The 14,148-nt window shown below is 37.4% G+C and overlaps 1 protein-coding gene across 1 annotated transcript; it reads right to left on the bottom strand.

The window, feature by feature from the left end:
• Positions 1-11,492: 11,492 nt before the first annotated feature.
• On the bottom strand, positions 11,493-13,868 carry LOC115476832 (protocadherin alpha-8-like). Its single transcript, XM_030213406.1, has one exon. It carries the CDS (start codon positions 13,866-13,868, stop codon positions 11,493-11,495), a length of 2,376 nt encoding a protein of 791 aa, XP_030069266.1.
• Positions 13,869-14,148: the final 280 nt, after the last annotated feature.

Raw genomic sequence — 14,148 nt, 5'->3', positions numbered from 1 at the left:
TCACCCTTTTTGAGGTCTTTCCCCCCGTTTTTTCTTCTTTCTTCCTTCCCTGTTGATCATATTTTGTGAAGAGACCCGTTTTTGACTATTGTTGTTAAACACTTGTATCCACATTTTCCCACCTATTTGCAGGCTCAATGTGGCTTACATAGTAAAGCATCGCCAATATCGGTATGAACAAACACAAAGTGAAGTTGTGGTAGAGTAAAGTTCGTGTGTGACAGACAGATTTAGGAATCATAAGGAGGAAGAGGTGATTTATGTCCAAACGAGCTTTGGTTTTGTTATGTTGCAGAGTTGAGGCATTTAAGTTGGGTCATTCGGGTTTTTGAACAGGTAAGTTTTTAGTACTTTCCGGAAGTTTAGGTGATCATATGTTGTTTTCACGGCATTTGGTAGTACGTTCCATAGTTGTGTCTTATATAGGAGAAGCCGGATGCGTAGGTTGATTAGTATTTGAGTCTTTTGCAGCTTGGGTAGTGGAGATTTAGGTATGTTCATGTTGATCTTGATGTGTTTCTGATTGGGAGGTCTATGAGGTCTGACATGTATCCCGGGGCTTCAGCGTTGATGATTTTGTGAACGAGGGTGCAGATTTTGAACAAAATACGTTCTTCAATTGGGAGCCAGTGTAGTTTTTCTTGTAAGGGTTTTGCGCTTTCGAATCTTGTTTTTCCATATATGAGTCTGGCTGCTGTGCTTTGGGCAGTTTGGAGTTTCTTTATGATTTGTTCTTTGCATCCCGCATAAATTCCATTGCAGTGGTCTAGATGGCTTAGTACCATTGATTCTACCAATTTGTAAAATATTTCCATCGGGAAGAATGGTTTCACTCTTTTGAGTTTCCACATAGAGTGGAACATTTTCTTTGTTGTAGCTTTCGCTTAGCTCTCTAGTGTGAGATTTCGATCGATTGTAACTCCGAGTATTTTCAGGCTATCTGAGATAGGGAGGGTGTAGTCTGGGATGGTTATGTTGGTGGGTTTGTTCATGTTATATTGGGATGAGAGGATTAGACAGTGTGTTTTTTCAATGTTTAGTTTTAGTTGAAATGCGTTCACCCATGACTTCATGATGTTCAAGCTGAGTATGATTTCTTTGGTGATTTCTGTTAGGTCATGTCTGTAAGGGATGTATAATGTGACATCATCTGCGAATATTAAAGAGTTAAGACCTTGATTGGATAAGGATTTGGCTAGTGGGATCATCATTAGGTTGAAAAGGAGCGGTGAAAGTGGTGATTCCTGAGGTAGTCCACAGTCATGGTGATGATATATTCGAGTTTGATTTCACTTGATATGTTCTAGTTGTTAGGAAACCCTTGATCCAGCTAAGTACACTTCCACCAATCCCAAAGTATTCTAGAATGCTTAGTAATATATTGTGGTTTACCATGTCGAACACACTAGACATGTTGAATTGTAGGAGAAGTATGCTTTTGCCTGTTGCTATTTGTTGTTTGAATTTGGTTAGTAGAGTGATTAGTATTGTTTCAGTACTGTGGTTGGAGCGGAATCCTGATTGTGATTCGTGTAGTATTCGTGTAGTATTGTGAATTTGTTTATGTAGTCAGTAAGTTGTTTGGTTACTATGCTTTCCATCAGTTTGACTACCAGTGGAATTGATGCTACTGGTCAGTAGTTGGTGATATCGTCTGTTTTTTCTTGGTATCTTTTGGTATTGGGGTAAGTATGATGTTGCTGTTTTCCTTTGGGAAGAGACCATGTTGAAGCCTGTAGTTTAAGTGGGATGTGAGGTCTACTATGAAGCAGTGGGGAGCGGATTTTAATAGGCAACTGGGGCGGACATCCAATTTACAATGAGTCTTGGAGGACCTATTAGTCGCTTGGTTGACTGTTTCAGTAGTGAGGGGAGCGAAGGTTGTCCAGAGTCTGTCCGCTGGGTATTCACCGGGGATTGAGTCCATACACTCGAAAAAGTTATCGATGTCGGTGGTGTTCTGAAGTAGCGTGTTGCGTAGATTTACAATTTTTTCATTGAAGTATTTGGCAAGTGCGTTTGCAGATGGGGTGTTTGTGTTCATTGTGGTGACCACAATATTATATTATATAGATGAATATGCCTAAAAGAGGAAATATCTAATTAAAGTTTGTTTGCTGATTTTAATAAACGTTGAGGACAATAAATTCTCAAGAAGGATGTCATTGCAATAGGAAAATCATTATTTAAAGATTCATAGATGAGTGTCAAAATCTTAAATTGTATACACCATTTTACTGGCAGCTGATTTAATTTTTCTAAAACTGGAGTAATATGATTAAACCTTGAAGTATTCAAGTATTGGTCATGATTCTAGCCATGTCATTCTGTACTAATTATAATGAGTAACAAAGAATTGCAATAATCAAACAGAGTCATCATCAATGCATGTATCACCACCCTGTAATTATCTTCTGATAATATTCCTTTTTGTTGTTTTCAAATTAACAATATCATGCAAGCAAAACACTTGCGGAAAGATAAGAATCAATTGCTAAACATATTAAAGCCAAAGAAAATTTAAACAAAAGCAAAGGTTTTTTTTAGCAATATACATCAAGATATCTACTACTAGGTGATAGAAAAGAAAATGAAATGTATGAAATGATATCTGGAGAAAATTATCATTCCTATAACAGGCAATAATAATCTAATGTAATACAAGCTTTATAGGACTCAAAAAGCCTCTTGAGTTCTATGCGGATTACATAAAGACAACCATGCAGACCAGGGAAACTATATAAGTTATAAATTACATAATGTTTACAAACTAAACATCCAACCTAAAACTTAAGATAGATATGTCCTGAACAGCCATGCTTTTTAAAGATTTTCAAAACAACAAATAGCAGTTAAATTGCCCAGTAGTTGAAGCTAAAGTATTTCATATCTTAACTCCTACAAATGAGAAGGCTGATTGTTTTAACAGAAGGTAAATGAAGTATCAAAATATCTAAAGAAAGCAGTTAAGTGCTTTATCTATTATGGGGCATCTTTGTCTATACCTATAGGAAAAGAGATGGCTATTGGCCTAAGGTTCCATAAACACAAAATATAACAGTCCCTTTTAATCATCTTAGCAACCTCAATTTTAAAAAAAATCTTTTTCTCCAGGACACTTAGATGACTGAAATGGAAATGTAGAATCTAAAATAATTCCAAGATATTATTTCCATAGTATAGGAATATTTGAGTCTCCCATTTTAAGCTGAGTTGGAAAAATCATATTAGGCTGATATGATAGAATTAAAATTTGAGTTTTAGTCATATTCAGCTTCATTCTATTAACTAACATCCAACTTTTAATTGATCAGAGGCACAAAGTCAAAAAAATCCAATGCATTGTTGATGGTTCCTGTAATGGAAAGTAAAAACTGTGTGTCATCTTCATACAACCTATAAGAAACTCCCAGTCCCCTAAGGAGCTTCCAGAGAGACAGAAGTAAAAGGAGTGGGAAAAGTGAATCAGGCTTGTCCAAATAACTGGAACCAAACAAATAATGAATGATAAAATCAACACAGTTTATTAATATTTCATTAGGAATGACTCGATACAACGCTGTATTTTGGCCTGATGGACTACATCAGGAGTCTTATGTCTTAAGGAAAGACTAATGGTCTAATCTTGCATTTAGGTTGAAAAACAGAAGGCTTGAAATGGCAACATAAAGTTGGTCTTAAAAAAGACCGTTGTGTCAAAAGGTGAGGCACTTGAGTAAGCACAGACGCAATAGTGTTGTGTCGAATCATTCCTAAGGAAATATTAATAAACTGTGTTGATTTTTTTAAATCATTTATTTATAATTTTTTCATTTTACAAGGATCACTTGCAAAACAGTAAAACAGAGATGATTGTACATTAAAACAATATTAGAAGAAAACAATCTCAACAAGATAAATGGATTTTATACAATCTTTCACTTTCTTAGACCACAAAATAAATAGGGAGAGTGAAACAAGACAAGGAGATCAATTTAAACAACAGCAAACAAAGAAAACGTGGTATTAACCTGATTATCCCCAGTTATTATTTATCTAAATCATTATTCCACATTGATCATCTGGTTGGTTTCTTCAAGACCATAATGGTGCATAGTCCATCAATTTCATTGGAAACATACTTATTGTCCATTATTAGTGAAAGTAATACACCTGATTTCATTTTTTTTCCCTTTTAAAACCAGAAATTGTTTAACAATACAAACCCTTGAATCTCCAATCCAATTCCCGCTGATTAAAGTAATCCCAGTTTCACAGGCTTCACTCCTTTTGAATTAATATATTAAGAGGAATCATTTCAGAGGAAAAAAATCATTAGGAGTCATACCCGGAACTCTGGGAAAACAACAATCTCGATATTAATCATCTGTAACAATATTCATTTTGTTCAAATTTTTCTGGTCTTTTATCATTTTCAAATCTTAACCGTTTCCTACTTCAGTAGAACTTCATTTGCTGTATATTCTCAAAGGATTTGATTAAATTATCCATGTGAATCATTAACAAGACTATATCTGAAGCAAAGTCATTCTCTACCACCGTCAGGTCCTGGAGCACCCTCCAGATGACATTCAATGCAACCTCCACGGGAGCCAAAAACTCCAAGCTGATAACTCTTAAGGGTTTAGGAGTAGCACCGCCAACACGGGTTCAGCTGTAAACGACTTCTGTTTCAGCATACACTCCTGACTCACTCCTCCACTCCTTTGGGCATGGTGGTTAAATGATTTTTGAGTGATGAATTTCTTTCCAGGTCCAAGAGCATCAACGCTCCTTCGTCGGCACTAATCAAAGGACTCATCAACCCAGTCATCTATGGGCAGGTCGTCACACAGCGGTCCCACACTTGCTGCACAGGGGACAAAACGCTTGTCATCGGCGGCTGACCCCCCATTGTCCCCTTCCTCTGTTAAGGCAACTGCAATGCAGAGAGGAAATTTCAAGTGAACAAAAACTGAACTTCAGAGGACAGCTGGGCTGTTGAGTGTACGAGCTTCAGGTCACCATCTTTCCCCTCTCCCTAATTTGGGACACTCTTTGTCTGGTTTCTCCTCAGAGGCCTGTCTGATATGGGTAACCCTTCAGCATAGCCCTCTGAGTCATTGAAACACGGAAGCCCCTCCACCACTTACAAGGTGGTGTCCCTTCGGAGGGGAAACTGTGTTGATTTTATCATTAATTATTTGTTTGGTTCCAGTTATTTGGACAAGACTGGTTCACTTTTCCCACTCCTTTTACTTCTGTTTGCTGCCCCATGGGATCTATTGAGTTCTCCACGGACGTGGATTCTCTTTAGCTTCCAGAGAGACAACATATAGATATTGAACAATACTGGGGAAAGTGCTGAACCTTGAGGAACACCTGAAACTACTTTCATCCAATCTGAAGTATCCTGAAAAGTTTTACTTGAAATGCTCTGAGAGAAATTATTTGAACCAAGCTGATACTTTTCCCCCCATACCTATTCCTGCTCACTGCTCCAGTAATACTATATCAAAACAGCGGTTATGTCTCATGTAACCATAATGAAAATAAATCCCCTGTCAAATCCTGCTCTAATTCTGTCACAAACTGAAATTAGAAATATTTCTGTAGAATATTTTGGACAAAAAACAAATTGAAAACCGTCTAATATATGAAATTCTTCTAGAAAGTCCTGAAACTAATATAATACTACTTTTTCAAGAACTTTAGCCAAGTAACAAATAGAAAAGACTGGTCTATATAGCTAACATACAACAGAAAAGTTTACAAATACATAAGTACATGCAAATGTGATGACTCAACCTCAGTTTTAAAATTGATTTTCTTACCAATGTAGACCTGTTACAGGTTAAAAGGTCAAAATGTTAGTCCTTTTAAGAAAAATTTCAAAATTACTGTTCTTGCAAAAATCTATTGCTGATATTCATATTAATTTAGTATTAGGGCCAGTGCATGGGTATTAGGTCCCTAGGCAAACTTTTAGTCTTGTGTCCCTTCCAATTAAGTTGTAGGCCCTTTGTCCCTCCTTCCAACACATAAACAACACTTGCAGACAACATTAAATAATTCCTGGGTCTCTACCTCCACCTACATCTCCACTTCAGCTATTAGATATTTCTATTACCCCTTCTCAAACATTCCATTATCTAAACATCACACTTACATTTCAAGAACAGATTGCAGAGGTACTAAAAAAGGATATGTCTCTTTATGGCAGATAAGGTACCTCCATAGTTTCCTTGATTTTCCATCCGTTCATATTCATTCACATTCTTGTCTATTCAAGACTGGATTACTACAATAATATCTGTGCAGGTTTACCTGCTTCCTAATTGAAAAGGTTTCAAATGCTACAAAACTCTGCAGCTAGACTACTCTTTAAGGCACACAAGTCTGATCATGTTTTACCTTTATTCATCTATTCACATTGGCTTCCAATATTAGTTTGTATCTCCTTCACAGTGCTCTGTTTTGCGCACAAAGGGCCGGATTCTATATAAGGCATGTCAAGTAGCATGCATTAAACTGTGCATGAGGCTGATTTATGTGTGCTACTCAATTTTGTAACAAGTCAATTAGTGATGATATTTGGCCGATAACCAATTATCATCACTAATTGGCAATAATTGGAATTTACACACACTTCTTTTTAGGCGTATTCTAAAAGAAAGGCATGCATAAATTCCAAAGCACATAGCTCAAAAGGGGGCACTGCATGCATGTCAGGGGCATCAATCAAAGTTACACATGTTGTTATAGAATTTAGAGGAATGCGATTATATCTAGGCATGGGTATTTATACCAGGTTTTCAGTAGCAGAAATGACTGCACCTGGATTTATGCACATTCCCCCAGCCTATGTGCTATTCTATAAATTGCAACTTACTGTAGATGCGGTCTATAGAATGGTGCTATGCACATTATTCCTACGGACCTACATTTTAAATGCCATTTACAGAATCTGGCCTAAAGTGTATTATTTAGGTTTCTCATCCTACCTTCCATCACTGACTATACCATATACTCCATCTTGTTTCTTAAGGTCCCTAGATTCTCATTGGCTGGTTCTCCCTAATCCTAAACTAGATTTGAATCCACTTGACATACCGCTTTCTTTCTTTCTTGTTCTTTTTTTGTTTTGACTCCAAGGTTATGAAACAAACTCCTACCCCTAATCCATAGAGAATCATCTTTCGAAAAATTCAAAATTTTGTTGAAAACATATTTTTTCAAATTTGCTTATGGTGATCAGGCGGGATGTTAGACACCCGGCAGGTACCGGATTGTCAATGTCCAGCTTTAGTCTCTTTAAGTGTGTTTGTATCTTTCCTTTAATTTAATGGAGCTCCCTTCTTTATTTTATACTGTATTTTATTTTGTTCACTGCTGCGATCTGCTCGACAGTCCAGGCAGTATTTCAAGATCTTAATAAGCATAAACATCTAAGTATTCTAATAAAAGGGAAAACACAATTTGATTCTTACCAAGAAAAGACAGTGTGATCGCACTTCACATCTCTTCAAACTACTTAGAATTTACACAAATCTTTGATTGCTTATAGCGATGATGGTAGTTTATTCCACAACCTTGAAATAACATAAGAGAAGGTACTAGATCGAGCTCATAGTTCAAGTTTATTATTTTTGATATTCTGCAGATTGGGTACCCTCCTCAGCAGTTTGCATTTAAACGTAATAATAGAGCAGAAAGAGGGAAGAAAGCCTACAAAGTTATATTGGTATTAAAGAAGAAATAATACTAATAGTAATAGGTCATAATTTTCAGGACCTACACCAGCTCCAGTGCCCTCACCCTGCCTGCATGATCATAAGAAAATAACTTAGGTTTTATATATTTTTTTGAAACAAGTGTGTTGTTATGCTATTCTTGAAGTGAGCGAATGAAGTGCCCTGTCTTATGTACAGAGAAAGTGCATTCCAGAATGCTAGTCCAACTACACTAAAAATTGCCTGATGTATGGTATTCTTTGTAATTAATCTGAAAGAGGGCATTCCAGATGATTCAGGTCAAATGATCGGAGGTTCCTAGTAGGAGTGTATAGCCTTTAAAAAACGTACTAGAAAACAAGTTATTCCTGTATTATAAATGTTATGAACTAAACTCAAGATTTTTATCCTAAACCAAGATAGGTAATCAATGTGCATTACAAAGAAGTAGGGTTACGTGATCATACTTTTTGGTGTAACTTATTGGTTTAAGTGTTGTATATATGTGTAAGAACAAGGGCTATGATCACAGTCTTCAAGAGGCTCTGCTTGAATAAATAAGAGAGAGAATGAATTAACTTAATTTTGAAGAAACATTTTTGAAGTTAACTGTGCTTGGAATGTGCTTGGAAGTTAACTGTGCTTGGAATGTTAGCTCTGAGTCTAGGATGACTCCAAGTATCTTGATTGAGGGTACCAGTGACAATTAGTTTCCATTAATAGCTAAGGTATTTGGTAACTTACTGGATCTTTATTATTGGAAAAGATCATTGCTTTACTATGGCTGAGCTGAGCTTCAATTTCTGTGATAGAAACCAGTTAGCTATTATTGTCAGTCTCTCATTAACAGAATGTATATTTTGAGAATCAGATGGGTCAAAGATAGCAGATAAATGTCATCTACATATAATAAAGGTGTAAAGTCTATTGACTGAATCAGGTTAGCAAATGGTGATATGACGATAGTAAAAAGAATTGGTGCCAGAAAGGGACTCTGAGGCAGGCAACCACATGGTTGAAGAAAGACAAACATGCATTCTGCTTAAGAGCACAGCTTATGAAAATAGCATTCAGCCCCTACCATTCAGTACACTACCATGTAAAGATTTAAAGACCACAACTAAGACTTTCAATTGCATCCTTTGTACCAAGGGAGGGTAATGAAAGTAATGTAAAATAAGATCACAAAACCAGACTACAAGGCATAACAATAGTCTAAATAAGATAACAGTAATGACTGAATAATAGTTACAGAATTCTGTTGGGCAAAAAAAAGGATGAATATTATATAAATGTTGAAGATAGAGAAAAAAACTTACCTTAACCACCCTAGAAACCTCAGTAGTCATAGTAGAGCCAGCAACTAATTTTACCCTAAATTACCAACACAATCCTTAATTTCTTATCAGTTGCCTTCCCATCACAATAGTGGATGCAAGGAAAGGCAAAATTTGTGATGTACTAAAAGAACTTCAGACATTAATTGCTAACAGTTGACCATGAAATATATGAGTGCTTTCAAGCCCTTCCTAACTTGGCTAAAGAAGCTGAAAGACAATGACAAAGTCAACAGCCTTCATTTAATCCAGATAGGCATTGCAAGTGCTACTTTTCTCACTAGTCTTATTTGGTTTGCAAGGTGACTGCATCAACTCATTACCTACAAATAACTGTTAAACTGCATAGATTTTAAATATGCAGATGTTGGCATTTCTTCCAATGTGGTTGGTTTTAGCATTGCTTCCTGTATAATTCTACCATGAATAAAGCTCTTGGAAAGCCATCATATAAAATTACCCAAATATTCAAAGAAACAAGTGCTCAGAACAAACTTTATGGGAACTGTGGAGTCACAAACTTCAAGAAATGTATTACAAAGAAAACTATTAAGAGGATCAAAATATCAAGAAAACCAAGTAAATTTATCATAAAAAGAATTCTTGCATGATGAAAATATCATGAATCTTAAGTATTCAAGAATTCATACCTCAGCATCTTTTTTCACTGATAATTCATCATGAATTGCATTAGAAATGATTTCAGTGATACGATTAAAAGAAGAATAAATTTGTAATGGAATTCATATAGGGATAGATTTACTCTGCCACTGTGGTAGTGCACACTAATCAACATTAATGCACATTAACATGTTATTTGGAAGTGCTTATCCCACTGCCTCTGCATGTGTCTCCACTGTTGGAAGCGCATCAATCAAGAGACATTTTGGACACATTCCCCTTCCCTCCAGGTTTCCCTAATCCTTCCTGTCCATTCCTACTCTTCCCCAATATCTCTTGTAGGTTTTTCTGCTGTATTAGCTTCATTTTACTGCTTTGGCGTCTGCCTCTGTGGTCTGTTGTAAGCCACATTGAGCCAGACACTGTTGGGAAACTGTGGGGTACAAATGAGATAAATAAATAAATTATTACAGGTCCTATTTTATGTAATGAGACCTATTTGCTAATAAAAGTGTACTATGTGTCGCTTTTACTAATTTTCAGTTACCACTGCTTAATATGGGACTTTACCATGTGGTAGCTGCATATTTAACACAGCAACTATTGAGGGCTTTCCCAGCATATGTCCTTATAGTTGCCAAGTTAAATTTACCAATAGCATGTGATACTGTGCTTGGATTTCTCGTGGAAGCACTTAGCACTTCCTATTTAGGAGGTGGTGAGTGCTCCCACTCTAACTGCAAAGTTGACAATTAGCCCCATGGTATGTGCAGTGTGCTAATTGCAAAATGCCTTCCACACCCATTCTCTACCCATGACGCACCCTCTAACACAAAAAGCACTTAATACCTGGTTTACTGCAAAAATACTGCAAAGCTTCTTAATGTGGCTCTGCATTAACACATGTGGTAAACTGTGTGTTAAGTGCTTAATGCAGTTTACTAGAAGGGCTTCTAAGGCAGTACATGAGTGTAGTAACTTTCTGCATTGCCATGATAGTTAGCATGCACTAATTTATGCACTAAGGACTAGATTCTATATATGGCTGCCGAAAAAAATGGCACCAAAAAAGGTCATGCTTAGCCCCATTCTATAACCCCCACCTAACATTAGGCATAGTTTATAGAATATGCGTAGTGCCCAGACCTGTGTCTAAATTTGGGCGTGGCCATTTATGCCAACTAAAGCCTGGTATAAATGCCTGCACCTAACTTAGGTGCAGATCGGGCATATTCTATAACCGTACCGCATAGTTTATAGGAATACCCATTACCCGGCCATGCCCCTCCCATGGCCATGCCCCCTTTTGAGATCCTCACATTAATATTTACATGCATCACTTTATATAATACACTTAGAAAGTTGCACAGGTATATTCTAATTAGTACTGGTTAGTGCTGAGAATTGCTCATTATTGGCCAATTAACTGCACTGATTGACTTGTTAAGCAATTAAGCTGCCCATGCAATTTGACTTCAGTGCCAAATTTGCACATGCAACTTTAGTTCCATATACAGAATTTGGGGGTAACTGCTAAGTTATGGGGTGGGAACTGTGCAGAGAATGGCATGGACTACACATTGTGTCAGCAGGGGAAGATTAAATAAACAGTACAAATTAATCTTTGTTGTGCAATGACACTGAAAAGTAATGCTTCATTATGGGCCTACAAGTGCCCACATTTCTGACTCTCCTTACTTTTAAGGACTTATCTGCTAAAGTTGCTCTAATGGTTTTTCATTCTGAATTCTTCAATTGCAATGTAGCAGCCCCTATTCTCCAAAAAGACCCATTACTCCATAACTAAATGATAACAAAGGCCTTAACTTCTTACCTGACTGATTCCTGTACCGATGTCCAAAACATCTCCAGTTTTCACGCCATCATACTTTTCATTATTCCATATTGGGTATGAAAAACGTGATTTTTGTGCATTATTACTTGATTCGACGGATGAAAACAAATTAATCTGTTGACTTTGAGAGGACGAGTAGTTCACAATTATACCAGGACATAGCTCTGGTTTTCCAAATGAACTTGGTTTCATATTTCTTAGGGTTGTATAAACTATAACAGTAAATAAAAATACGCTTGAAATGGAAGCAATTGAAATGATTAAATAAACGTTTAGCTCGGTAAGGTAGTTCTCATTTCTGGGCATGTCCCTATAATCCGATTTAACTTCTTCATTACGCTCCACCAAAGAAATGGTTAGGGTTACTGTCGCTGAAAAAGAAGGTTTTCCATGATCTTTCACCAGAATGAAAAGCCTCTGTTTGTCTTCATTGATGTCTTGTAAAACACGAGTTGTTCTAATTTCTCCAGTATACTGCCCAATCTTGAAAGGTTCTGCGTTTGCAAGTTCCAGAAATTCATAGGAAAGCCAGGCGTTATAACCAGAGTCTGCATCTGTTGCCCTTATTTTAGTTACAATGTATCCCATCTTTAAAGAACGAGGAACAAATTCAGTTGCTACTGAATTATGGCCAGGAAATGGAAGTAAAATCACTGGAGGATTGTCGTTTTGATCTTGAACATACACAATTATACTAGTATTACTGCTCAACGAAGGAGATCCTGAATCCCTTGCTTCAACCTGGAACTGGAACATTTGAACGTTTTCATAATCTAGGGATTGCAGGGCAAAGATGTGGCCGGTGTCAGAATGAACAGAAATGAACCTGGAAGCAGAGGCTTCTTTGACGGTGGTTTCCAAAAGTGAATATTTAATTTTAGCATTTTCAGGGGAATCGGGGTCTTGCGCAGACAGTACGAAAATAGCAGACCCTGGCACGTTGTTTTCAGCAATAGTGACTACATAAGATGACTTTGAAAACGCTGGTGAATTATCATTCACATCGGCCACAAAAACAGTCAAGGTTTTAAAACTGGTTAAAGGTGGAAATCCGCGGTCTGTTGCACGGATGGTAATACTGTATTCTTGGACTACTTCACGATCTAGATGCTTCTTAAGAGACACAGAGTAGTAGTTCTCGAACTTTTGCACAATCTGAAATGGAAGGTTCGGGGATATCTCACAAAACACTTGACCATTTAGGCCAGAATCTTTGTCATCTACCGTAACCAGAGCTAGAACATATCCAGGTTGCGCGTCCTCTCTGATTGGACTCGCAAAGGAAGTTATTTTTATTTCTGGACTGTTGTCATTTACGTCAGCTACGTCCACCAGCACTTTGCAATGTCCTGTCATCTCCAACTGACCTCCGTCCTTGGCTTGGACACGGATTTCATAAGTGTTCGTTTCTTCAAAATCCAGAATTTCCCGAGTTCGTATTTCACCGCTGTTTCGGTCAATGCTGAACAGTCGCTTTATGTTAGATGGGACTAATTTACTAAATGAATACAAAACGTCTGCATTTGCACCTTCATCTAGGTCTGTGGCGTTAAGTTTAATTACCAAGCTACCTACCGGAATGTTTTCTGACAGCTGCACTTTGTACATAGCATTATCAAAGACAGGAGGGTTGTCATTAGCGTCACAAACTATAATTGTAATCTGAGTTGAACCTGATCTCTCTGGATCGCCACCATCCAGTGCCGTTAAGATCAGCTGGTGTACAGACTGCTGCTCACGATCTAAAGTTTTTGTTAAAACTAGCTCTACAGATAAACTTTGTTCTTTACCAACGTGCGTTTCCAAATTGAAAAAGTCGTTTAAACTGAGATGGTAAGATCTCAACGAGTTTTTCCCAACATCTGGGTCAAAAGCATTCTCCAGCGGAAAATGTGTCCCCGGGAGAGTCGATTCATGTATTGGCATAGTGTTTTCAGATGCAGGGAAAAGAGGAGAATTGTCATTTATATCCACAATTTCGATTTTTATTCGAAACAATTCCAAAGGGTTATCCATAACAGCCTCCATAATTATGAAGCAAGTAAAGCTGCTACCACACAGCTCCTCTCTGTCTATCTTGTGTTTGATAAACACTACGCCGGTCTTTACATTTATATCGAAATACTGCATGCTAGTTCTATAAGCCATCCGAAATTTACGATTAAATAGGTTTACAGCATCTATTCCCAAATCAAAAGCGATGTTGCCTACCGGAATACCCTCCTCCGACTCTTCTAAGACGGAGTAGCGAATTTCTTCCAGGGCAAGCCCTCTCGAACAAAGAAGCACAAACACCTGAATTGTCCGCCATTGAAGAACCCAGTTTTTGCTATTAAACCTCATGACGGACACAGACGTAGATATTCCACTCATATGAATGTGGGTGTATCGAGATGCAATTCTGGCGCTTACATTTCTATCCTGAAAAGCACAGTCTGTGCTCATCAACGGTGAAAAACCGAGTTTATGGTGCAAAATAATAGCACTGAGAGTCAAAATAGAGGATTGCCTGTTAGTTTTAGGTGCATAGTGAAAAGGAAGTGGGTTTTACTACATACATTCTCTCCTGGCTGGTCTGGAGTGACACCCAGTGTCTCTGTGAAGACATTGCAAATTTTCTTGA

The sequence above is a fragment of the Microcaecilia unicolor genome, chromosome 8 (genome assembly GCF_901765095.1).
Source record: "Microcaecilia unicolor chromosome 8, aMicUni1.1, whole genome shotgun sequence".
NCBI lineage: Eukaryota > Metazoa > Chordata > Amphibia > Gymnophiona > Siphonopidae > Microcaecilia > Microcaecilia unicolor.
Note: the sequence above shows the minus strand (reverse complement) of the source record. Positions and strands in the feature narration are given on the sequence as shown.

What these genes read in the sequence shown, in the direction of transcription:
- LOC115476832 (XM_030213406.1), bottom strand. Translation starts at nt 13,868, where the DNA reads ATGAGGTTTAATAGCAAAAACTGGGTTCTTCAATGGCGGACAATTCAG.